Source organism: Galeopterus variegatus, unplaced genomic scaffold (genome assembly GCF_000696425.1).
Source record: "Galeopterus variegatus unplaced genomic scaffold, G_variegatus-3.0.2 Scaffold114, whole genome shotgun sequence".
Lineage (NCBI taxonomy): Eukaryota > Metazoa > Chordata > Mammalia > Dermoptera > Cynocephalidae > Galeopterus > Galeopterus variegatus.
In genome coordinates this window covers 902,963-929,938 of record NW_007726225.1, presented here as the reverse complement: position 1 = coordinate 929,938, position 26,976 = coordinate 902,963, and the positions used below count along the sequence as shown (strand labels likewise).

The window sequence follows — 26,976 nt, the reverse complement described above, 5'->3', positions numbered from 1 at the left end:
ATCTTTATGAATACAAATATTCCTACTCTTGAAGTCTGAGTCCTAAATTTTGTCTTTTACTTCTGAATACTTAAGACAATATCAGTGGCCTCTGTGGCAAATGTTTTTCTTTACATCTCAAGGATCTTTATATGTTTAAATTGCTAAGTCATTTACTAACTTTGGATTCTTCTATTCAATTACCTTTGTTTACTCAGATTTTCTGTTTCTACAAGATGATTTTGAAATACTGCAAAGAGAAAAAGGGAAACTTGGTCATCTTGACTTTATATCAGGAGTCATTTCCCCTTTCTCCTTCAGCCAAAAGAAAAGAAAAGAAAACAAAACAAAAACAAAACTCTAATCAATGCCATTTCTGTCTTTTACAGGCACAAACAGAGAAAAACATACAGGAAATTTGGGGACACTAAGATGTGAAAGACAGATATAATTGTCCCCGTTCTTACCCCCAAAGGTAAAGACTGCTAGGTCCTCTTCATCAGCTTACCTGATGACTTCCAAGCAAAAAAGATATTGAGGTATTACTAATTGGTGATATTAAATCACATGAAGATAGATCATGATGCAAATTATACTTATAGAGATGGAAGAGCTTAGTTATATTTACTAGATTTACTAATTAAATATTCATATAGCACTTAGCAAATTTACCTGTGGCTTCTTATGGTGTTCATTTTGAATAGGGTTTCTTAAAAGACACAAGTGTTCAGATACTTGGATACAGACATTAAGATAAAACACAGACACATGCATCATGTCTTGGGTATAAGGGGAAGATTCTGGAATCAGGGGTGAGAAGGGGCGCACCCTGCTCTAAGCCACTCTGCCTGTCTATGTCTTAGATTCTTATCTTGTAATGTGAGGGTGTTGCATGATGTCTAAACTCTAAAAGCACTCATAATCTATTATATACCAGTAATATATGATAATTTACTCATTATATTATATACTATATATAGTATAATTACATACTAACAATCTATTGTACAATCTGCTAAAATTTCATACAAATATCTATCCTTTTACATTTTTTCGTAAATTTTTGACCATTTTTCTAAGAATTATTTTGAATTTTCTGCTCCATAGAGGTAAGGAAAGTTTTTTCTTTAACAGAAAATATGAATAGATATTATTTATAGCCCTTAGACCTCATCCTTAACAAGAATTTATCTTAATATGAGGGGAAGAACAGAATGAATTAAATATTTTTTATCTACTCTTCTATGTTGTCTAAAAGCATTTGAGTGACATTTACCCAGAGGCCCAGATAAAATAAAACAAAGCCTTTACATGGCGGGATTGGGACTGGGGAAGGGATACCATAGATGTCGTAGGAGGGCACTAGAGGTCACGTACTATATTTGTTGTTTTTTAAGTCATTTATGTGGCTATTTGCCTCTAACAAAAATGAAATTTATATTTTATCTCTGTTATATAACAGAAATGATCTTTATTATCACCAGTCTTAGATACTTTCCCTTCTCTGGTGTCTACCTCCCACATAAGAAAGAAAGAAAAAGAGGAAAAAGGGAAGAAAGGAAGGGAGGGGTGGAAGGAAAGAAAGACTGAAAGGAGGGAGGGAAAAGGAATGAAGGGAAAGACGAAGGGAGAAATAAGGAAAGAAGCTCAGTCCCCTGAGTCCTTGGGCCCCTGGGCAGAGGTCTCGGTTTGTCCTCTGGCCTAACCCAAGGGAACAGAGCCTGGGGGATCAGTGCTTTGAGCACTAAGGACGCAGCAGGGAACACACCAGACAGCAAACTCCTGCTTCTATTGACGTGTGTTCTCAGTCTTTAGCATGTATATCAGGTGACAATTTGGGTGAATTTTGTTCTCAATGTTGTTCTGTGGTGCATTTTCCTAGAAGCAAATATTTTAGAAATTTTCTTCTCTTCTAATAAAAAACGATATAAATCGCTCAACAGAACAACAAAAGGATTGTGGTTGATTTTTTTAATATATAAAATGTTTGTTGTGGTATGATTTTACATGAGTTAAATTACTAATTTCTTTTCATTAGTAAAAGGTAGAATTATACTATATTTGAATTTTTTTTCCTGAAATTTGACATTAAATCTTATCAATACACATGTTGTTCAATCCTTGAAATACTGTCTGATTGTATTCATTGAACTGCAACATTTTTTCCCTCAGAAGGGGTCAGGCGTAGTATGTTCATAAAATTGTAAAATAAAACCCCAGTAGCTGGCAGTCTTATGTTACGTAAATGTTCTCGCCTCTATAAATTCTCCATGAACGTTACTTTTACTTTCAGAAACTACTAAACCTTGGCCATGACCACTTCCTCTTTTCTGACCTCTGTGGCAATTTTTACTTTGATTACCCTGCATGTTGGTGCTCTGGACACATTTATAGCTGCAGTGTATGAACATGCTGTCATATTGCCAAATAAAATGGAAATAACTGTTTCTCAGGATGATGCTTTGCTTCTCATGAACAAAAATATAGATATTCTGGAGAGAGCAATTAAGCAGGCAGCTGAGCAGGTAGTCTTTTCTTTCTGCTAATCATAATTTGTGGGGGTGACATGGGAGCTGGTGGAAAACTGGAGTGTTGAAGACTCTTTGTTGTACGTGGAAAAATAATTTTGATTTGACTTGTTTTGAACAGAATGCTCGAATTATTGTGACTCCAGAAGATGCACTTTATGGGTGGGAATTTACCAGGGAAACCATTTTCCCTTATCTGGAAGATATCCCAGACCCTCAGGTGAACTGGATTCCATGTAAAGACCCCCACAGGTATTTTAACTATCCTAGTTGTTTGTACAATAATGCTATAATTCTCTAAATTGTGCAAGTTTGCCAGAGCGAAATGATCAATCCAGAATTATCAAATATGTGATGTATGTTATGGTTATGTTTATCTCGGCATTTGTTAGATTTTTTAAAACTGTACTTAGACCATTTAACAATTTTTTATGATTGAAGATCTTTATTAAAATTGGGGAAAATTTGTAAACGGTTATTTATTACAAGGAAAATTAAAAGAAGAGGATCTCACAAATACAAAAGTAACTCAATTTCTGAAGTGGACAGTGGGTTGTGTTAGGAAAATAGTCCAAGGTCTCTGTTGAAGGGACCATATTTCAATTTCATAGAGTCTCTTTGCCCCAGAGTTTGCTTTTCAGGCACAAAGACCTCACTGTGTACTTTCTAGTGAATCATAAGACCTTATGCTTTGAAACTGCATTTTCCTAGTCTCATAAAGTTAATTTCCCCAGGAAAAGGTTAACTTCTAATATAAAATATTTAATATATATAAGTAAATACTGAATTTATAAATCCTACTGTCTAGTAGGACTTGAAGATGATTTATTTAGGTACAGAGTGCACACTTCTCTATTGCAGTGATAGTTCTCTCCCTCTTTCACAATCTTTTTCTCTCTCATTGTTCACTCTTTTTTTTATCTTCTCACCCTTTCCCTCACTCTTTTACCTCAAATTAAGTTTAGTAAACATTCTTTTGTTATGTTCTTGCTGGAGGGTGATAGATAGCACACTTTTTTAGGCACTCCTGATGATTCTGCAGTTTATAGAAGGGTATCAGGAAATGGCTTTTCATAGCTCTAGAGAGATTGACTGCACTCAGAGGAGACTACCCGTTTACATGGCAATGGACATGTCCATCTTCCCATCTTTCCTGTTCTAAGCTAATGCTCTTTATGGGGTTTGGGAGACACTTTCTTTCGTGCAAGATGAAAGGCAAATGGCTGGACAGTTTTTCTATATAGAAGTTTTGGGAGTTGTTTTTCATCTCACAGCAGGATTGAGTTCTGGATTTTCTGTTAAAAATAACGTGTTGCAATTTGTGAAAGAGTGAAAGGTTACAGCAGCTATGGAAACTAGTGAAGGTTGGGGAAAGGGTTTATTCTATGTGGTTAGCAAACACCTCTTTCATAATGCCAGAATGCAAGTAACAAACTTTGCATCATCACCCAGTACAGTTATGGTTAATTCAACGTGGGGAATGGGATTGCCCTTTACAGATGCAGATCGCACTGAAGAAACAGTATGTCTGGGATAGAAATCAGGAATTCACTTTTATGCATCTTAAGTTTGTGCTACCCCTTAGACATTCAGATGGAGATGTCAACCTGGCAGTTAAATATACAAGTCTGGCATGAAAGGACAAGGTTAGGTCAAAAGATAGAAAATCAAGAGTCAGCATATAAATGGTTTTTAATACCATGATGAGTTCACTTATGGAGTGAGTTAAAGAAGAGAACAGGCATAAGGCTTGAGCTCGAGGACATTCCAATCTTAGACTCAGGGGAGATGAGAAGGAACCAGCAAAGGAAACAGAAGAGCAACCAACGAGTAGGAGCATGAGAGGGTGGGTCCAGTAAGGAGTGCAGTGTTTCCAGGAGGAAGGTGTCATTAACTGTGTCAACTGCTGCAGACAAGTCAAGTAAGATGAGGTCAGGTAAGATGTGAAGGTCATTGTTGGCATTCGTCACAGTAGGGATGATAGAGATGAAAGTTCACTGGAGTGACTTGAAAGAGAATGGGAGAGGAGAAGCTGGGGACCGAAAGATGATCACCTCTTCCAAGGAATTTTACCATAAGACGGGAGCTGAGAACTGAAGTGATATTTGGAAGGGTATAAAGGGTCAAGAGAGGTTTTTATTTTAATTTTCTAAAATATAGAGGTAGTAGAGCATATTTTGTGTTGATGGAACAGTCCATTAGAGACAAGACAATTGATGATGCAGGAGAGTGAATAATGAATCGCTGGAGCAAAAGATATGGTGTGGAAAATATTAATCAAGTTTAAGTATAATCTGTGGCTTTTTATTTATTTATTTATTTTATTTATTTATTTTAAATTTTATTTTGTCGATATACATTGTGGTTGTTTATTGTTGCCCCTTACCAAAACCTCCCTCCCTCCTCCCTCTCCTCCCTCCCACCCAACAATGTCCTTTCTGTTTGATCTGTGGCTTTTTAAATATGATTCTTTTATGAGTAGTTTTTAGATTAACTTCAGTTACATTTAGGCTCCTACTGTTGTTATTGTCTCTGTATGAAGTGACTAAAATACTGGTTAAAATTAACATGCCTTAATTAAAATTTGATTTAGATTTGGCCGTACACCAGTACAAACAAGACTTAGCTGCCTGGCCAAAAACAACTCTATCTATGTCTTGGCGAATATTGGGGACAAAAAGCCATGTGATTCCCATGACTCTGCATGTCCTTCTAATGGCTATTATCAATACAATACCAATGTGGTGTACGATACAGAGGGAAAACTGGTGGCACGTTACCATAAGGTAAGAGAGAGGGAGGGTATGTAAAAAGGAGCCTGACGTGAGAGAAGTGAATGCTGTGGTTAGGAGTTGGAGCTTCATTTGCTGTATAATATGATTTATTAGAGATTTTTTTGTGAACAGGAGCAATGAAGAAAATGACATTTTAGAGAAAAACTAATCTGGAAAATTGTAGACAGAGACTGTTAGATAAGTGTTGTAATGGTCCAGAATTGAGATAATTTTTGTGTGTGTGAGTGTGCTTTAATTTAGTAGGACAAATAGTATCCCATGGCACTCTTTTTTAAGTATGCGTCTGGCTATGTTTGTTTGACAATTTTTCCATGTGACTGTTCTTTCTTTCTTTTTCAGGTTTTATTTATTTTATTTTTATTTTTATTTTTATTTTTTTGTCTTTTTATTTTTTTTTTTTTTCCATGTCCGGCAACGGATCGCAACCCTCAGTGTCGCCCCCGTACCGGACCAGGACCGGCAATGGGATCGCAACCCTCGGCGTTGCTCCCACGCCTCGCTCAGCCAGTGAGCGGGAACCGGTCTGTATGTGGGATCCGAACCCTCAGCAGGAGCGCCTCCGCGCTTCCCAAGCGGCGCACTAGCGCAGTGCGCCACCGGGCCGGCCCTTTATTTTTATTTTTAGATAGTTTATTATACATACATGTGGGGTACAACGTTGATTTTCAGTAACTGTGTAGAATGTGTGGTGGTTAGATCAGGATAGTTAGCTTATTCATCATTACAATACGCAATCATTCTTTGTGTCCATTGACCAATTCCTCATTAGTCCCCCTGTCTCTCCCCTTCCCCTTTTCCATCTCCAGTAACAAGCTGTGGTTACTAGAGATATATGTTTTTGTATATATGAAACAAGTGATTTTTAATATTGATGCAAAGTATACTAAGGTGACTGTAATGTTGATGCCATTTAGTGTTGAAATGGTATAAAGACATTTCAAAATTGTATAAATTGGTTTCACCTAAGTTAATTTTCTATCAAATCAATAAGGTATATCTTATACCCTAGTTGATTTAATTGCCCTTTTGTAGATTTAAGGTCAAACCATAAACTTTTTACTTTAAACTCTGAAATGAAAAGAGTGAAATAACCCTTAAGTCATAATTTTATACCAAACTGGGTGGAGAGAGAGCCTTTTAAATAGGTATGTGATGTTCAGGCTGTATGAATGTTCCTCGTCCTTCCCATGCTTTTTTGAAGCATTTTAAATTGTGGCCAAGCATATTTTTACTTGATGTTGACAGCACCACACTCTCCCAAGTGAACCACGGGCCGGCCCTACGTGACCAAGCATGTTTTGAGTAGAGAAATTATCGCCTACAAGTTCCAGTTAAAATATAAATATTAACTAAGAGGAGGGATATTAAACCAATGGCTTCCAAATGATTTTGACTATATACCCCTAGTGGAGACATTTTTTAACACGAGTCCTCAATATACGCATATTTTAAAATTTGCGTATTTATAAATACAAAAATCTCAAAACAAACTTTTTAAAAAATTTTGTGGGTTTCGAGAACTTTTTGTATGTAATTGAACCTTCATTTTCTCCTCAAAATGTATATCCTACTGGGAACAGAAATATCAGGTCTTCCATTTTCTTGTTTGGGAGACTTTGTATTATTAGTATTATCTTTCAATGCATTTTCCTGAACTGTTTTAAGCTGTTGCATTCTGTAAAAGCTAATTTAGTTAACAGGGGTGGCATCGTTGGGGAATCCACATAACCAGGTCCAAGTACACTGCAGGATGGTGGTATGCACTGAATGTGGACAAGCATAGAGGAGCCTGCTGTCATTCTATGTTCAAGGGCTCTCACGCATCCCTCAGGGTACCTCAGGGACCGTTCATGACCCATGACCTCTGACATATGGACCTAATAAGAGTACCTTTGTTGCTTCATTTATCAATTCTTAAAATGCTAGTAAAGTTCAATTTCTTTTATATTTTTAGACAGAAAATAAATTTAGAGAAGTTTTAAGAGTCTCTTTCTCAACCCTCTGCATTCCCTATGTGACAGACCATTTTATCAACTGTTGACCCTGATTATTATATTAGACTAGGTTAGTTTTTCAAGTTTACTTGGAAAGAGTCAGGGAAAATTAAATAAAACATTCCTTTTAACAGTGATTTTGAAAGCTGGGTAAAAGAGTCCCTGGAGATTACTTTGGGTGGGACATTATAAAGAGGGAGGTGGCATCTCTTATCTGACTCACAGATATTTATTTAGCACCTACTATGTTTTTAGATATCAGGGATTCAAAGAAGAATAATGCATGTATTCAGCTTTAAAGAAGCTCATAGTCTTTGGGGTTTATAGGGAGGTATTTGGCTCTTAATTGGTCGGGGGGAGAGAGATAGAAAGAGCGAGAGTAAGAGAGAGAGAGAGGAGAAGACAGTGAGATGCTATGAACATATGTTGCTTATTCCTCCACAGATTCCTTGGAAATTGACTTACCATTGCCAGATTCATTCACTTCCTAGATTTCTTGCCATTGACCAGAGCCAAATCTGTTACTAACTTTGGAGGGTTTTTACAAGTCATCTCTTCAATAAACCAGCCTTTACTACTTTTATTCTATGTATTTATTGTAGTATCACCTCTACCATGAGCCTCAGTTTGATGTCCCTGAAAAGCTGGAGTTGGTAACTTTCAACACCACCTTTGGAAGGTTTGGCATTTTCACATGCTTTGATATACTCTTCCATGATCCTGCTGTTACTCTGGTGAAGGATTTCCACGTGGACACCATACTGCTTCCCACAGCTTGGATGAATGTTTTGCCTCTTTTGACAGCTATTGAATTCCATTCAGCTTGGGCAATGGGAATGGGAGTTAATCTTCTTGTGGCCAACATACATCATATCAGGAAAAACATGACAGGTAATTCATGACCAAATGAGGTTTACAGCTTATACTTCTAACTACAGGAAAACTAATACTTCAGATATGACCTGTCTTAATTTTTTGCTTTTTTGTTAAGAGTCCTCACTATGTTTGACATTCTTGCACAAAAAAAGAAAAGCTAATGCTTGATTATAATAGCTAGATTGTGCTAAATCCTTTATGTGTATTATTTCATTTAATTATTAGAATAGCTCTGTGTGGTGGGTATTAACATCCCAACTTACAGATTAGAAAACTGAGAGACAGAGAATACAAGTAACTTGCCAAAGGCTACCTACCCAGCTAGTAACCGGACAAGCAGGGAACTAAGCAGAGATATGCTCTAAACTGGCAAAGGTAGAAAAGTGTATTCTTTATTTGCTGCTGTATGGTAAATTACCCTTAAAGTTAAAAGTACATGTGTCTTGAAACAAGACAAATTTATTATCTAACAGTTTGTTGGTCAGGAAATTGGGAACAGCTTAGTTGGTGGTTCTGGCTTAGACTGTCTCTTCAGTTTGCATCAGATTGTTGGCTGGGCTAGCAGTCACCCGAAGACTTGACTGGGCTGGTGAGTCTGCTTCCAGGATGGCTCACTCACATGGCTATCGGCAGGAGCCCTCAGTTCCTCAGTGGCTGTTGGCAGGAGGCCTCCATTCCTTGCCACTTTTCTCTCGTTAGTGCTGCATGATGTAGTCTCATGATGTGGCAGCTGATTTCCTCCAGATCAAGTGATGAGAGACAGAGAGAGGAAGCCACTTTGCTGTTTATATATAGTCACCACCATTATTTATTTCTACCATGTTCTATTCATTAGAAATGAGTCAATTAAAAAAAAAAAGTTGGGCTAGCCTGTTAGCTCAGTTGGCTTGAATGCACCTTATAACACCAAGGTCATGGGTTCGGGTCCCCTTACCGGCCAGCCACCAAAAAAAAAAAAAAAAAAAAAAAAAAAAAACCGAGTCATTAAGTCCAGAGCACACTCAAGGGATGGGAATTAGATCCACTTATTGAAGAGAGGGGTACTGAAAATTTTTTGTTCATATTTGAAAATAACCACAGTGGGAAAACAGGAGAGAATTTTTCATTACCTTTCCTTGCCTGTCAGGGTCTCCTGAATACAAAGATTTTTATATTTGGCTTAATTTTCCATAATGCTAATAAATAATGCTATGTTCAAAGTTTATTTGAAATGAGACAATTGAACATCTGTTTTAATCTCTTCCAATAGAGAATAAGAGAAGTAGTTAGGTGTGCTGTATAACTAGAAGCCTGTGTGCTTTCTCACTGTGACTAATATGGTAACATGATCACATGACCAATTCTGGTGGGGAAATTGGCAGTATGGGTTTTTTGTGTTGTTGTTTTAAAAAGACTTGTCTTCCATTCACAGGGAGTGGTATCTATGCACCAAGCTCTCCTAAAGTGTACCATTATGACATGGAAACTGAGTTGGGAAAGCTCCTCTTTTCGGAGGTCGATTCACATCCCCGAGTCTCTCCTGCTGACTCAACAACCATGAACTGGAGTGCCTACGCTACGGCCATCAAACCATTCCCAGTACAGAAAAACACTTTCGGGGGATTTATTTCCCAGGATGGGTTCAACTTCACAGAACTTGCTGAATATGCAGGAAATCTTACAGTCTGTCAAAAAGAGCTCTGTTGTCATTTAAGCTACAAAATGTTAAAACAAGAAGAGAATGAAGTGTATGTTCTAGGAGCTTTTACAGGATTGCATGGCCGAAGGAGAAGAGAGTATTGGCAGGTAATCTCAGCTCAAGGGAAAGGGAATGTTTAGGTGTCAGAACATTCCAGGTTAACTTTTCATATTTGTTCCAGGAAATCAAGTGCTTTTCTTGGCATGACTTCATGCGTTGACAGTATCTCTCTCTCTCTCTCTCTCTCTCTCTCTCTCTCACACACACACACACACACACACACACACACACCCCACTGGGGTTAATAAATTATTTGCAATGGGAATTAAGTCTAATTTGATGAACTAGTTTGCATATTGTGGTGAACTTCAAGAAGAAGTCTTACTTGATGACATTTGACGACTTACCTGAATATAAACAGTCTTATTTTCACTTGTCATGTGAACAATGAATAAGAATACCACTTTTATCGTAGTTTCTCTTCTAATCAGATGCCCTAGTCTTTTTATTACCTTCAAATAACAAATTTTAAAGATGCAAACTTTTTATAGAGTGTTGGCTATAAATTTGTATTTTCTTATTATATTCCATGTCCCACTGTCTTCTTCTAAAGAAAAGAATACGAAAAAAAGAGGTGAGGTGCAGGGGTGGTCAAACTTTTAATTATCCTTTCAGCTTTAGTACTCCTGCTGCCCAAAGACCTCCATGGGCTCGATGCCAGCATCTGACATACCAAACTCATGGTTTGAACCTAATTCTAAACTGACTTCTTTCTTTCAATCCATTTGTATCCAGGAAGTGGGTTGGTTCTCAAATCACTTGCCACTTCCAATAAACCACGTAATTATAAGAAAAATGATCCAAATTCCTTTACAGAGAAAGATAATTTTGCCTCGGTATGGTTGAAAAAATAAGTCGACGGTTCTAGTACAAGTAACTTAGATGTAATGTGTTGCATTTTATCTGTATCTGTCCCACATAGGTATGCACAATGCTGAAGTGCAAAACTACTAATTTGACAACTTGTGGACGGCCAGTAGAAACTGCTTCTACAAGATTTGAAATGTTCTCCCTCAGTGGCACATTTGGGACAGAATATGTTTTTCCTGAAGTGCTACTTACTAAAATTCATCTGTCACCTGGAAAATTTGAAGTAAGAGGATTTTAAGAGTATTTTCATTTTATGTGTTCTCTGAAGCCAAGTAAAACAGGCTATAGCAATGGTATCCATACTTCTGCAGGTAACGAACTTCCTCAAACTTAATGGCTTTAAACAATAGCCATTTATTTAGCCATGATTTTGTGGGTTGGCAACTTGAAGTGGGTGTAGCTGGGCTGTTTTTGTGCTCTGAGTGGGCTCAGTTGATGTTGGCTGTGCTCATTGCATCTGTCTTTAGATAGTGTGTTGGTTGGGGCTGTCTTGTCTTGGACAGCTGGGATGATTGGAGCCATCTCTCCTGGTGTTCTCTCATCTTTCAGCAAATCTGGCCTTATTCATGTGTTAGTTCAGTGAGATCAAGAGCATCAAGAGGAAAAGCCACAATGGGCATGTTCTTTTCAAGTTTCTGCTTGCATCATGTTTGCAAATGTCTCATGGAACACAGTAAGCCACATGAGCAATGTAGAGTCAAGCGGTAGAAAAATAATCAATGCAGATCTCTCCATGGGAAGAGCTGTAAAATCACATTGCAAAAGGGCACGGGTAAAGGAGGGGGAAATTTTGTGGCCATTTTTGTAATTTATAGCAACTAATTCTAAAATGATGACACTTCATTGGAATAACACAATAACATACCTAAAACACATGAGCCCAAGGCACCATTCATTGAAGAATATTTGTTTATAGATTTTTGATTTCCTTTTGTCACATGTGGATATAGACAGAAAATCAGATATTTACTTCACAAATTATAGTGACTATAACCAATTAGTTCACACATTAAGCTAGTCTCAAATTAGTGTTATGACTCTGCAGGTTTATATCTGCTAGTAGTACCTGACACGTGCACACGTGCATACACATACTCCACTGGTTTAAATATTAATGTTTTCTCTGAATTGTAGCAAACAGAGGCAGGATTTCAGTAACTAGGATAAAATCATTGCATGTTCTATAAAAGGAAAATAGGATCTAAGTTAACTCATCCAAGGCATCAAGCAAGGAAATCTTCAAGATTGCAGATTGCTTATGGTCATCTGTGTCTGCTGATTGGAATATATCATGTTTATAAAAATATTTAATCTGGGGGCTGGCCCGGTGGCGCACTGGATAGTGCGCCGCTTGGGAAGTGCGGCGGCGCTCCCGCCTGAGGGTTCGGATCCCACATACGGACTGGTTCCCGCTCACTGGCTGAGCGAGGCGCGGGGGCAGCACCAAGGGTTGCAGTCCCGTTGCCGGTCCCCGGTCCCGTACGGGGGCAACACTGAGGGTTGCGATCCGTTGCCGGACACGGAAAAAGACAAAAAGACAAAAAATAAAAAAATTTAATCTGTGAAACTGACAGTTTAACATATAGTGCACCCCTAAGGCTGAGAAACCCAGAGAACAGGAGTTCTTGGCCACCACAGAGCCCAGTTAGGTAGAATCTCACAAACTAATTAAGTATGGAATACAAGCTTCACTGCCAACTACAGAAAATCAAGATCAGATGTGAAGTGAGGAGCCTGGAGCTAAAATCCAGAAGTTAAAATGTGCCTGGACTGTCATAAATAAGCATAGATGAATTGAAAGTATCTGGGTTCACTTCAAGTAAATGAGGGAAGGGAAACCAGGGCCACACAGGTACACTCAGGAAGGAGCAGGAGCTGGCAGTATAGGTGAATTGTACCCTGTAAGCCCCCCATTTAAACTGCACACACAGTCTGATTTTCAAGATTCTACTCCGGTGGCGCACTGCTATAGTGCGCCGCTTGGGAAGTGCGGCGGCGCTCCCGCCTGAGGGTTCGGATCCCACATACGGACTGGTTCCCGCTCACTGGCTGAGCGAGGCGCGGGGGCAGCACCAAGGGTTGCAGTCCCGTTGCCGGTCCCCGGTCCCGTACGGGGGCAACACTGAGGGTTGCGATCCGTTGCCGGACACGGAAAAAGACAAAAAGACAAAAAATAAAAAAATTTAATCTGTGAAACTGACAGTTTAACATATAGTGCACCCCTAAGGCTGAGAAACCCAGAGAACAGGAGTTCTTGGCCACCACAGAGCCCAGTTAGGTAGAATCTCACAAACTAATTAAGTATGGAATACAAGCTTCACTGCCAACTACAGAAAATCAAGATCAGATGTGAAGTGAGGAGCCTGGAGCTAAAATCCAGAAGTTAAAATGTGCCTGGACTGTCATAAATAAGCATAGATGAATTGAAAGTATCTGGGTTCACTTCAAGTAAATGAGGGAAGGGAAACCAGGGCCACACAGGTACACTCAGGAAGGAGCAGGAGCTGGCAGTATAGGTGAATTGTACCCTGTAAGCCCCCCATTTAAACTGCACACACAGTCTGATTTTCAAGATTCTACTTGGACACTTTCCCATATCACATACTCATAAAAATCTATCTCTTTGAAGAATTGTTCCAGAATTGGACTGAGCACTAAAGGTCTAAAGCCAGAAATGCCATTTTACTGTCACTCTGAGCCACATCAGTATTTGAAGAAGTTAGATGGTGATAATTTGTGAGCAGTTGGAGAGCATAATGAAATTAGTCCATAGCTACCTTTTTTTTTTATTTTAAAATTTTCATCCCAAATGGTTTTGGGCAGTTGGGAAAAGTTAGAGGATGATACAAGAGAGTAAATGTGTAAGTGCTTAACTGTATTGTATTTGTAGGTCCCAACTCTTATCATTTCTCAGAACTTGAGGGCACTGGCCTTTTATTCTTAAATGGAAGAAAGGAGAGAAAGTAGGGATAGCCCTATCCTTTAAATTAGGCTCTTACTGTATAATTATCATTTGAATCTTGTCTCATCTGCTCATTTGCAGAAAGAGAAAATAGATATTTCCTCTTAGAAAATGAGATAGATTGTGTTACACCAAAAAGATATCAAAGAGGCATTTGGCTGCCTGCAGGCAGGGTCTTTGGTATAGCAATTCCTTAGAGGGAGGTCAGCATGCTGGTTTTCATTTCACAAGTGTAGATTCTCTATGGCGTGACTTTCCCTGAAGTTCATCAGGTTCTAAGGAATGGAACTCACAAAAGAAGATCAACATATTATTTTTTTAAATAGATTTACTTAGGGTTGGCCCGGTGGCGCACTGGAGAGTGCGCCGCTTGGGAGCGCAGTGGCGCTCCCGCCGAGGGGTCGGATCCCACATATAGACCGGTTCCCGCTCACTGGCTGAGTGAGGTGCGGGCGCAACACCGAGGGTTGCGATCCCATTGCCGGTCAGTTAAAAAAGACAAAAAGGAGAAAAAAAAAACAAAAAAACAAATAAAATAGATTTACTTAGCTGGAGAATAATGAATTGTCCTCTCAAGAAGGCTCTCCATTGGCAAATGCTCTCAAGTCCAAACTATGGATCTGAAGTTTGTTTTGTGAGCACAGAATTAAAACAAATAGGGTTCTCACTGGCTGAGCGTGGTGCGGGCGCAACACCGAGGGTTGCGATCCCATTGCCGGTCAGTTAAAAAAGACAAAAAGGAGAAAAAAAAAACAAAAAAACAAATAAAATAGATTTACTTAGCTGGAGAATAATGAATTGTCCTCTCAAGAAGGCTCTCCATTGGCAAATGCTCTCAAGTCCAAACTATGGATCTGAAGTTTGTTTTGTGAGCACAGAATTAAAACAAATAGGGTTGAGCATTCACAGAAATGATTTCCAGGAAGCCACAGTAGCCTGAGGCAATGTGTTTCCCTTCTTTAGAGCTGGTCACCTAAAGACCATCTAGAATTAAGGCACCTACCTTCCTCAAAAAGGGCCAAATAAACAGTGACCGATTCTTGATTTTTTTAGTTCTTCTTTTCTAGAGACCTTGACCTCTGTTAACATATTGTTTTTAGAAAGACAATTTAAAATATTGTAGATGACAAGTTTTTATATCAGTTGTGCTTACAATGTCTTCTTGAGTATTTCCCCAGTTCTGCAAATATTTACACATTGTCTTAGAGAATCACTGTTGCAGAGATTTCAACACACTTAATTGTGTACCCTTTCCCCTTGACCACCTAGCTTTATTCTAAAAGGGCAGAGTGTTACTGGCCATGCCCCCAAATATGGAAAGGTCTTGCTTTAGCACCTTGGGCATCATCAGAACCCCTGGCAGAGTCTGGTTTCTGCAATTAACGAGTTATGTGACCTTGGGAAAGTTACTTAATGTCTGAATTTTCTAGATAAAAGAGAGGACTAACTTATTATTTAAGATTGATTCACTTAGCTGCAAAATGGAGAGAACACCTTACTGGTTATTTTGATGATGATGAAATATGCTAATTCACATGAAGGCACTCTGTGAACAGTGAAGCACATAACTGTCCTTTAGGGTATTTAGTTATTTTGTTCTTCTAATTGTAAAGTATCGGTTTTCCCAATTTCCAGTTTCTTCACTACCCATACATTCTACCCATACTGTTGTTTCCACAACAGATGGGTGAAAGAAAGTGAGCCGAGATGCTGGGTACCATTCAAGCTTTATTAAAGGAAAAAAATCTGCTGGACTGTACTCAAAGTAGCAGGCAGCCCAGGGCTGCCCTGAAAAGGGGACAGCACCAGGTGTGGGGGTGGTAGAGCTTATATAGTGCACCAAGGGCTGGCTGATACCATCAAGGAGGGTCATTATGCTAATGTGGATCGGGGTGGAGAACTGCATCCTTGCGGAAGCAAAAGGAGTTTCTGTTTAAGTCAGGAGGCTTCTCCTAAAGGGGAGGGAGGACGGGAGGAGGTGGGCAGGGCCATTTTGTAGTTGGGTTTGTCTAAAGTGGAGCTGCTTATGTTGCAGATCTATTAATGGGTTCATTTTCTTTTATCCTCATTCTATCTATTGTCCATCTGTCTGTGTTTCCTTCTATTCTTGTTCAACCGTGTTGTATACAATACTACCTTACAGAGAATCCTCTGTGGTTTCAGGATAGAGCTGGTCATTTAAGGCTTTCGCAATCTGAGCCCCATCTTCCTCTGATCATAGGGCTTATTCTCTTTTTCATTAGTCGTTAACTCTAGCCAGTGGTGTGCTGTAAATTTTAACAACCCACTCTCTTTTCTTAGAAAGAAAAGAAAAAGCTCTGATTTGTGGCATATGCCAATTTTCGTGGAGTAAATATTCCTATCACGATCAATTTCAAGGATGGCTGTGTTTAACAACCAGCTGCCAAAGTTCCTGGAAATTTAATATCTGTTCTCATGAGTCCGTACACCACTGGCTCCAGCATACCACTGGCTCTAACCAACCTGGAGTGAGAAAACAGGTTGCCTATACCTGTCACAGGCACTTCTGCCTCAGAATGAGTCTTTGCTGCTTTGATTTCTACTTCCCACAATGTCATCTGCCATGCAGCTCCAGGAAGAAATGACTAACTCCTCCTTTTATGGCATGTTTTGTCCCATTCTGGGAAGTAGACCAGCTTGTCCCTTCTCAGACCTCCTAAGCACCTATCTGTTTTCCTCTCTAATATACTAATATACTGATTTCTCTCTTCACGTTTAGAATCTGCTCAGTTTCACAACTAACTTTGAAGCTTCTTGAGGGAAGAGTGTGATATATACCTCTCTAATTCCCGATGATTTTGACTTTTCATTAACAGTTACCTTCAACTGCTAAAACTCAAATTTTGGGCCCTCTTGAATTGCTCTAATTTTCATTAAATATAAAATAACCTGCCCTGCCTATTCCTCCCTCCCCAAGCAGAAGCAATTTGATCAACCTTTATATCTGGGATGGTTTCAAAATCATTAGTTTCCTTGCACTGTGTATTTTAATAAAGCTGACTGTACTTTTCCCTTCTTTTCTTTAGGTGATAAAAGACGGGCGTTTGGTAAACAAAAATGGACCATCTGGGCCTATTCTAACAGTGTCACTGTTTGGGAGGTGGTACACAAAGGACTCATTTTACAAGTCATGTGGGACCAGCAATTCAGCAGTAACTTATCTGCTAATATCCACATTATTAATGGTTGTAACTTTGCAAAATGTTGTAATGGTATAAGACATCTCTTTATCACATTCATTTTTGTATCACATATTTTGCTAAATATGTTTATCAGGTTCCCAAGTTTACTAAGAAACTTTGAAGGGCTATCTCAGTAGTATAGACTGATGATTCCTAAATATATATTTTTCTCATCAAGGATTATTTCAAAGTATTATAGTAATTTTGTCCTTTTTTTGGCCACTTTGAAATGTTGCACTGTGGTGTAATGGGAAGAGCATGGGTGTACAAGTAAGATAAATGAGAATCAAACCCCAGCTCCAGCTTTATCTGCTGTAAGACCTCATGTGTGCTTTTGTGTGTGAGAAGACAGAAAGTGAGGAGTTGCAGGGCCATTGTAAAAATAGCCGTGCCCATGAAGAGAACAGTAATGATGGAAATTGAGACGTTTATGACTGAATTTCCTTTGACATTAAAGATAATTTGAACTCACCTAGTTTTCTGTGCTAATGATTAGGGGAAATTTTGCTTTCTAATCAGATGACAATGTTGAAATTTATCTTAACAGTGAAAGTTGTTTGGAGATGTGCTAGAAGTGCATTCATAGCCCCACTGGAAGACTATGGTATGATTTAACAGGCACAAATCCCATAACTCAAAGACTATGACTGTTAATGGTAATACTGTTTTCAATATCAGGCAGTCTACTTTTTTCAAGACACATATATCCATACTACCTGAAGTATAATAGTGCATCTGCTAGTGATCATTTACTACAGATATTACTAAAATTAAAAATATGACTTCTAATTTTCAGATTTTTTTTCTGATTTTTATCTCCAAAATTATTTGTAAGTCCAACTTTGTGTGTGTGTGTGTGTGTGTGTGTGTGTGTGTGTGTGTGGCTGTACATTATGGGGATGCAAATGCTTGACCTTGGTGTTATCAACACCATGGTCATCTACCCAGCTGAACTAACCAGACAGCCTTAAGTCTAACATTCTTACATTAAAAAATCACAATTGAGGCATTTAGGTTTTGTTTTTATATATTGTCATAAATCTACTTATGGATTTGACTTGAATATTCTACTAAAATGCACTAGAAATTAAGACTACTTCTATAATCTAGTGGTACTATTAAGAGAAGGAATGTGGAAGTTAAACATGTTTCATTTTTAATTTTGAGAAGAGCATATGTGTTTCCTGTGTCCAACATTGAAACATCAAAGATCATAATTTTAAAGCTGTGGTGAATATACATCTATATATATAGTCCAAATAACATAATCACCAAAATGTGTGTTCTTCTGTCTTTTCATAAAATATGGAACATTTCAGATTTGCTGAGTTTTGTTTGAGGAAGTCAGATGTTGTGCAGTTGTTTTGCTGTGCCTATTGAGACTCTTGGGCAATGATGTTTCACTTGCAGAAGTTTAGGTGTTGACTGGAAGTCTGCAGCTGACCTTAAACCCATTGGTTTGAGTAAGGTACAAGCAAGGAGCTTCTAACAGAATCTAAGGGACAGTTTTTCCTTTGATTCAAGCTTAGAGCTGTCAGCTCAGCCTCAATTCATTAAAAAACAAAAAATGAAAGCATCAAGTTCCAAAGGAAATAAAGAGCACTTAGGCTCAATTGTAAAATTGCTTGCACCACAACATTTTAACCCATCTGTCCACAGTTGTTTCACATGCAAATTTTATTTTACCAGACAACCTAAGCATAGCCTGATTTGGTTTTAATTTAGGGAAATGCATCTGAGGGAACAACTCTTTAGTTTTTAGTCTAACGTCAAAGTCCGGTTTCACTGATAACGATCTTTTGTCTCACTTTCAAATTTTGTGTTAGTTCTCAAGTCCCCTGTGGTTCTCTCTGGAGGCAGTAAACAATGCTATAGATATTATCTGTGATATACTCACAGCCTACCCTGAAATTACCACTGCCCCTACTTTCTACTCTTATTCTTTCTTTGCATTTTGACCTATTCTAGTGGTATTAGCTCATTTTGTCTACACATGTGATTTCCAGTGACATTCTTTCTTTTTTGACCTCTTTCCTAAATTGTATTCATTCTGACAATCTCTCCTAGACAGATGATAATATTCTAAAAGAAATTCGACGGTGGATGTCTGCTTAGGTAAATATGGTTATCACACACACCTATATACACACACACATGCATGCACACTCAGTCGACCACAGCTACTTCTAATAAAGGCATTCCTGCAAAGACAATTGGATGTACAAACAGTGACAACCATGGAAGATTTCTTGAGTATGCAGCTGGAGACAGAAAGTACTTGGAATGGGAAAGAAGATATTTCAACATCTTAGAAAATTTTCAGGCCACTTGAAGATAAGTCAAAAGAGAAAAATAATGAGGGTGAAATGGGCAATTTCAATGTACCTGTTTTTAAGAGTCTTATGACATCTTATTTTATGTAAAGGTGAATTGAACACATTTATTCCATTTATTTTATGTAAATGTGAGTTGAACAACCCTGGTGACAGCTTTGATCGGTTATAAGCCTTTGCTCTTCTGCTCCTCTATGCACTTTTCATTTTGCATCTCCAAAAGTTAATTTTTTACAAAATACTGTACCCTTCATCTATTCCTACTGAACTCTTGAATTTCAGTCCATTAGCTGGAGACTCAGGATTTCTTATACTAAGGTTATTATACATTATAATTGAAATTTTTGATATCATAATTAATAAATAATGAAAACATTCTGGGAAATTGCTAATTATAAGACTCATATGCATTGTTTGATGATAAGGTCCCTAGCAGAGTCACTGATTTTTTTTTTTTTTTTTTTACCATTTATGAACAAAGAAAAAAGAGGCAGAAAAGGAGAACAATACTCTTTTTTATGATAAAGAAAAATGATGACTTTATATGTCTTCTAGAATTAGAAATACAAATTTCAAATATAGTTACCCATGATGGCTAGTGAGCTGAAAAGTGTTTATATGTTAAAAGAAGACATAACAGACATATCTGAAGTCCAGAAGGCTTAAATGGAGGTTTTCATAGACAACTTTATGAGGATACTCCCTGGTTACCAATTGTCGAACAGGATTTTACTTGCAATGTTTTTGGCATCCTACCTTATGTAGATATATTTCAGTGGTTTTGTTGTTGGGTTTTCATCACTTTATTCACCTGTATTTAGCCTGCCCTTATCTATAATTAAGAGGTTGACTATAGCAACTTCACAGTTACAGATAAGGTTCCATTTGCTAGAACTGAATCAGAAAAGGCAGAGCTAAAGAAATCTAAGATTTAATTTAAAATATAGGAAATGGTAGATTTTAAAGAAAAGCCTAAAATATTTTATTTCTACAAGACTTTACATCCATTATAAATTCTTACAACCCTCATGGCATTGGTATTAGTAACCTTATTTTACAGACAAGGACACTAAAGTTCAGGGATTGATGAGTTCTCGAAGGTCAAAACAACCAATAAGTAGAGAACTACTTACTAACTTATTGACCTCATCCCAACTGACTCAAAACCCCGGCATGCATCTAAGAAACAATACTGCCTACAGACAAGTGGAAAACAGCTGCTTTTGTGCCCTGAGGAGCCCTTACACTTCATTCTTGGAAAGATCATCACATTTGATATATTTACCACTAAACTGAGCTTCTTCAGGACAGAAATCATGTTTACTCATCTTTGATGTATTTCTAATGTATAGCTCAGTGTCTGGAAAAAAAGGTGCTGAATGAACTGAAAAATGGCTAAGAACAGAGAAAAAGAGGCACTTCCCAGAATGGGTGTTGGCTCTGTATTTGGGACATGATAATTCTGTAGATCCTACTGGGTGAAATGAAAATCTTTTATTGTTCAGATCACACCTCCAATATGACCATGGATCAATTTAAATTTAAGCATCTTCGGGCCAGCCCGTGGCTCACTCGGGAGAGTGCGGTGTTGATAACACCAAGGCCACGGGTTCGGATCCCATGTAGGGATGGCCGGTTTGCTCACTGGCTGAGCGTGGTGCTGACAACACCAAGCCGAGGGTTGAGATCCCCTTACCGGTCATCTTTTAAAAAATAAATAAATAAATAAATAAATTTAAGCATCTTAGTGATATGTGGAGTATTATTGGTGAATTAGTGAGAGCATTGTCATTTGGAGGTGACATGTAAGAAATTGTTACAATCACTCCTGCTGGGAGACGTGTAATATGAACATACTATCAACCATACAAAAAAAGAAGTAGGAAGCATGTAGTTGGAGGGCAGACGTGTGCCTTATTGTAAAGTCCCAACTTGTGCCTCATAAACATATCACTGATTTGGAAGGAATCCAGATGTATTGGAAAAGGTGATAGAGTAATACCATAAGAAGTTAAGTGGAAGAACAAAAGGTGCAAGAAGAAATGAAAAAGGTATAAGTACAATAGACATTAAGGAGCCTGGGGATCTTCAAAATGAGAGTTGTTCTGCCTTCATTGAGTTGATTCTCCAAGAAAGAAGGTAAACATGACCAAGGGAGTCAGGAGTTATACTCAAACTTGTTTTTTTATATACATACCTATGGGGTGCAATGCTGATTTTTGATAATTGTGTAGAATGTGTGGTGGTTAGATCAGTATAGTTAGCTTATTCATCATTACCATACATAGTCATTCTTTGTGTCTATTGACCAACTCTTCATTAGTCCCCCTCCCTCCCCGTCCCCTCCCCTTTTCCACTTTAGTTTTCCAAAAGTTCAACATGTTGCTGTAATTGTTGTTTCTTTCTTTGTCTCTTTCTGTTGTTCATTTGTTTATTTATGGATTCAGCTCCCAATTATAAGTGAGAACATGTGGTATTTCTCTTTCTGCACCTGGGTTGTTTCACTTAGAATAATTTTCTCCAGGCTCATCCACGTTGCTGCAAATGGTACAATCTCATTCTTTTTTACGGCTGATCGGAAACTTTTATAGCTTCCTGCGGTGTCTGTTGTTTCTCTCTGCCAGGATTCCTCTCCCCTTCTTTCTCAAAGGCAACTCATTACATGTGGTTTGGTTGGGGATCATGCTCCCTGGCTCCACGGTGTGTGTATGGCCCAGGTCTGGCCAATCACAGACCCGACTTGCTGGGCCCAAGAACTCCCACAGGGCTGAGCACATGTCTGAAGCCAGGTCAGTGAGAGTCCTCCCTGGGACTTTTGATTGAACAACTGGAAGAGAAGCATTCTCTTCTGTGAGGGCACAAGGGATGATTAAATCTGGGGCCCCTAGGAGCCATCTTCACTGCAAATTGGAAAGAGTCTATGTCCAAGGATTAGGACAAAAGAGATGAGAGCCAGTGAGCAATGAAGACATCATTTAAGCACCTGGATCCAGCCAGGTAAAACCAGTATTCTACTGGACTTTCCAGTTCTGTGAGCCAAGGGGTGTCATTTTGTTTACTCAATTGCTTAGAGTTGGGTTACCGTCACTTGGACATATGCACTTCCTTGTTTATCACCCTGATCCAATTCCACATAGTGAGTTGCTCACAACCTCTAAATGCAAAGGCCCTGCATGCTTTTCTTCAGGAGGGGGTTGCTTTAAAGGCTTGGTACCACTCCTCTGCTAGTGCTAGGCATTATAACCTCAACAAATGGGGTGGGCAGCAGTAGCTCCATAGAGGACAATGCATAGCTTTTGTCCTACGGAGTTAAAGAGAGGAGGGAAGCTGTACTGGACCAAAAGGAAGAGCCTGACTCAGATTTAGAAATATCAAAGCCTGGTGGAGTTTCCTTATGAAGCATTCCCTTATGAAAAAACAAATGCATATCCCAAGTTATTTTTTAAAAATTAATACAAATGTTTCTGACACACAGAAACATATAGGTGATTGCATAACACATTCGCTCACGTACCCACTGCCCAGCTTATGCAATAAGACATCAGGAACAGAGCAGAAGCCTTTTGTGCCCCACCCTCTCCGTTGAATTTTACCCCTTTCTTTGTCTCCTTCACAATCAGGACATCACTGTCCTAAGATTTTCATGGATTGTTCCCATGGTTTCTTGGTACTTTACTACATATGTACATGTCCCTATTTAGTGCTATTTTGCATGTTTTTGAAATTTGTATATATGGTAAATTATACATATTCTTCATATTTTCTATGTTTATACTCAACACTCTGAACTTAACCCACGTGAATAAGCATTGCTCTATTTCATCCATTTTCCCTGTTGTATGGTGCACAGTTTTATGGATGTGCTGATTATTAAGCTCTGGTCCCTCAGTTCCAAACTCACCCTAATCCTTGGGTAAACAGATGATGTTCTAACAAAGAAAAGGTAGAAGCATTCCACCGTGATGCAATGTGGACACAGGCATGCTGTAATGGTCTCTCACCCAGCCATCTTCTTTGTGATGCCACCACTGGGACTAGGCAAACATGTTTTTCCTTTGCTGGCTGGATTCCTATGAAGTTCTGCCAATAGGGTTCACTAGAGGGATACTGAAGGTTGGAAGAGGAAAGGGACCTGCTCCTGTTTGCTCACCTATTGGCATCTTCCTGAAATTAGTTATTGTACTTAGCAGCAGCAGTTTGTTCCAGTAGTAATTACCTCTAGTTTCCATTTTTTTCCCACCCTCTCAGAACCGGGATCATTGCCCTTTTTCAAAAGTACCAGCACCAACCGGTACCTCCTCAAGAAGGGTGCTGGAACCAGCACAGGGGTGGGCATCAGAGCAGGCAGGCCAATGGCAGGGAAAGGGGGGTGTTCCACAGATCATGTTGTATAATGAACCAGATTAGTCTGACATGTCCAGAGAGACATTGTCAAGATTAGGCGCTGAAAAGGGTGGGTGGATTGGAAGGACTCAAGAGTACTGGGAAGGGAACCTGAAATTTAGCTCCATATCTATCGCAAGGAGCCTGGCTTCCACAGGCATTGAGTTTGGGGGTCTTAGCCCAGGACAATCCCTCTGTGGCATCCCCCTGTCTCTCCTGTCCTGTCCCTGTCAGCCTCTGCCCTGGGTGAAACGGTGTTGGACTCTGGCTGAACACTTTGGTGTCCTCATCCACTGGAAATGAGCCAGTCTCTTTTGCAAGGTCCTTCTGATTGACAGGACATTTTGTTGAAAACAAGCACCTTGGTAACTAAACCCTTTTAAATAGAGATTAAGTTTCTATAAAAGCTTGGGTTTATTTTTGTAGAGTGTAATGGCTAACAATTAGAACATAGCAATGGGGCTTCTCTGTTGGAGTAATGTAAGTTATAATTACAAATAAACATGAAAACCTTTTTTTAAAAAAACAAGCAAACAAACAAAATAGCAGCACCTCAAGAGGTTTGAGTTCCAGCTCCATGGGAGCCCTCTGATTATCTGACTCGTTGGCAGCAGCTAGAGAGCTCCCCTCCTTTGATGTCTGAGCCTTAGCTCCACAGGGTCCTCTGGCAAATTTCTAGATTCTCACACTGTCTTCTTCTTTGTCCGCTGACACTAGAAGTGGAAGCTGCTTCCTGCAGTTACTATCTCTGCATCACTCCAGTGTTCCTTCTTTGCCCTTAATTCATCAAATACTTAGTCAGCCAAATCTTTATATTAAATTTTCTTAAAATAGTTGGTGTGGATTCTGTTTTCCTGGCTTCCTCTTGCCTGAGATAGTGATTAAAGCATTATTCACTTATTCAAGCTCCTACTGATGAATGTGGTGAGCATGGGCAGGCCTTCTGTATGGAAATCATGGGTAAACAGATGATGCTCTAACAAAGAAAACATGGAAGCATTCAACCATGACACAATGGTGGACCCAGGCATGTTGTCATGATCTCTCAACCAGCCATCAGGTGAAAGGCAGCCCGCCCACTGTGGGACTTTCTCTGACGCGGTGTGTTCTTCACTCCATGATGACTACAAAAGTCATGAACCTAGCATGTGCTTCTGTGAAAACACAGGTTTGGTGGCCTTTTACATCAGCGAACGTATACCCTGTGGTGCTTATGTGATTTGTCAGTAATGAGCTGAACCAAGAAGCAATCTTCGCTGACTCTGAGTCATCAGTTTTAATGATAATTTGTCCCTGGACCTGGATTTGTGCTTTGGTCCAGTTCAACAGATGTTTAGATTTTCTACTTTTTTGATTATTTGTTTATTATAATTATTGTTACTATTATTTCCTATTATAAATAGAGCTTCTCTGAGCATCTTTGTATGCATTTCTTTGTGCATCTTAAGAAGTCAGAAGACTTCAGGGATGCCTCTTATATGTCAGGCAAGCCCAGTGCTGGGCAGTGAGGATGGATAAAACAAAAGTTCTGTTTCTTAAAGATCTCAGTATAGAGGAGGAGACCGAGTGTCACCAACACCATCATCATTACCACTCATTGTCATAGAAACCAAATACCAAGCATTTAGAATATGCCTCACACTGTGCTAAGCATTTTCAAGCCTTTCATTTAATATAATAAAATCACAGATTATGCTAGTGTTGCAATCAATGCAAGGACCAGGAATAGATCAATTCTACCTTGGAAGGCTAGGAAAATGTCAGCTAGGCCAGCTGACTAAATTAATCAAGGCATTCTAGGTGGAGTCAGTCATGAATACAAAGACATAGAAGAACAGCATGCTTCAAGCAGAATCCAATTTATTGGGGAAGAGGAGAATGCAGGGAGGAAGGACATGGACAGACAGTGTAAAAAGAAATGAGACTGGAGAGATAGGCAAGGGCCAAATGCCTGAAGCACAAGCAAAGTCTGGACTTTATCCTAAAGCTGAGAGAGGGAGACCCATTGAAAAGTTTTAGACTCAAGTAGCCATGAGGGACTAAAGAGTTAAAATATATAAATAAATTTGACAGTGACTTGGAGGATAGAGTGGAAAGGGAAATTCAAAAGGCAGATGGCCAAGAATAAGATAATTGTAATCATCCTTTCATGGTAGTGGAGACAGGAGAGCCCCTGGGAACATGCTTGAGGAAGAGCAAAGAGGTCAACACACCTGGAGCTGAGTGAACTCAGGGAAGAGTAGCAGGTGTTGTGGTTAGAAGTAATAGGAGGCCAGATCCTAGTGGGCCCTGCAGGCATTGTAAGAACTTGGCCTTTTACTCCGAGCACAGCAGGATGCCATTGAGAGGTTCTGAGCAGCGACTGACACAATTAGTCCTCCATTTTTACTGGATCTTCTAACTGCTGTTGTGCAATAGAAGAAGCAGTGGTACAAAAACCAGGTGGGAGCATTTTGGAATAATCCAGGCTAGAGATGATGGTGGCTTGGACCACAGTGTAGTCATGAAAGAACACCTGATTGAATACGTGTAGGGTGAGAGAGAAAGAGCCTGAACACCTAGAAGATTAGAGAAGCCATTAACTGAGATCTGAAAGACTCCAGGTGAAAGAGCATCAGGAGGAGAAGGTCGGAAGTTCAGATTTGTTTGTGTTGGTTTGATATGCCTTTATACACCTAAGTAGAGATTGTGAGTAGACTGTTGCTGAACACCGGAGTCTGGAGCTCAGAGGAGAGAGGTCTGAGCTAGAGATGGAAATGTGTGAGTCATCATAATATAGGTAGCATCTAAAGTTGTGAAATGGATGAAATCACCTAGGGAGCCAGTGTAGATAGGAACAGAAGACTTCCAAGAATTGGGCCCTAGGAGAACTGGATATCAATATGCAGGAGAATGAAACTAGACCCATACCTTTCACCATACACTAAAGTCAACTCAAAATGGATTAAAGAATTAAATATACACCCTGAAACAATAAAACTTCTTAAAGAAAACATAGGAGAAACACTTCAGGAAGTAAGACTGGATATAGACTTCATGAATATGACCCCAAAAGCACATGCAACCAAAGGAAAAATAAATGAGTGGGATTATATCAAATTAAAAAGCTTCTGCACAGCAAAAGAAACAACAGAGTTAAAAGACAACCAACAGAGTGGGAGAAAATATTTGCAATATATACATCTGAGAAAGGATTCATATCCAGAATATACAAGAACTCAAACAACTTTACAAGAAAAAAGAAGCAACCCAATTAAAAATGGGAAAAAGAGCTAAACAGGCATTTCTCTAAGGAAGATATATGAAAGGCCAACA

The 26,976-nt window shown here is 39.0% G+C and overlaps 1 protein-coding gene across 2 annotated transcripts; it reads left to right on the top strand.

The window, feature by feature from the left end:
* Positions 1 to 2,179: 2,179 nt before the first annotated feature.
* LOC103602521 (vascular non-inflammatory molecule 2) lies at positions 2,180 to 17,416 on the top strand. Of its 2 annotated transcripts, XM_008586942.1 has the most exons (7): positions 2,180 to 2,504; positions 2,629 to 2,759; positions 5,101 to 5,293; positions 7,899 to 8,187; positions 9,584 to 9,957; positions 10,833 to 11,003; positions 16,790 to 17,416. In XM_008586942.1, exons 1-7 carry the CDS (start codon positions 2,292 to 2,294, stop codon positions 16,979 to 16,981), a joined length of 1,563 nt encoding a protein of 520 aa, XP_008585164.1. In that variant the 5' UTR covers positions 2,180 to 2,291; the 3' UTR covers positions 16,982 to 17,416. The 2 variants fall into 2 exon arrangements, with proteins under 2 accessions (XP_008585164.1, XP_008585171.1); XM_008586949.1 differs by lacking the exons at positions 7,899 to 8,187; positions 9,584 to 9,957.
* The last annotated feature ends 9,560 nt before the right edge of the window (positions 17,417 to 26,976 follow it).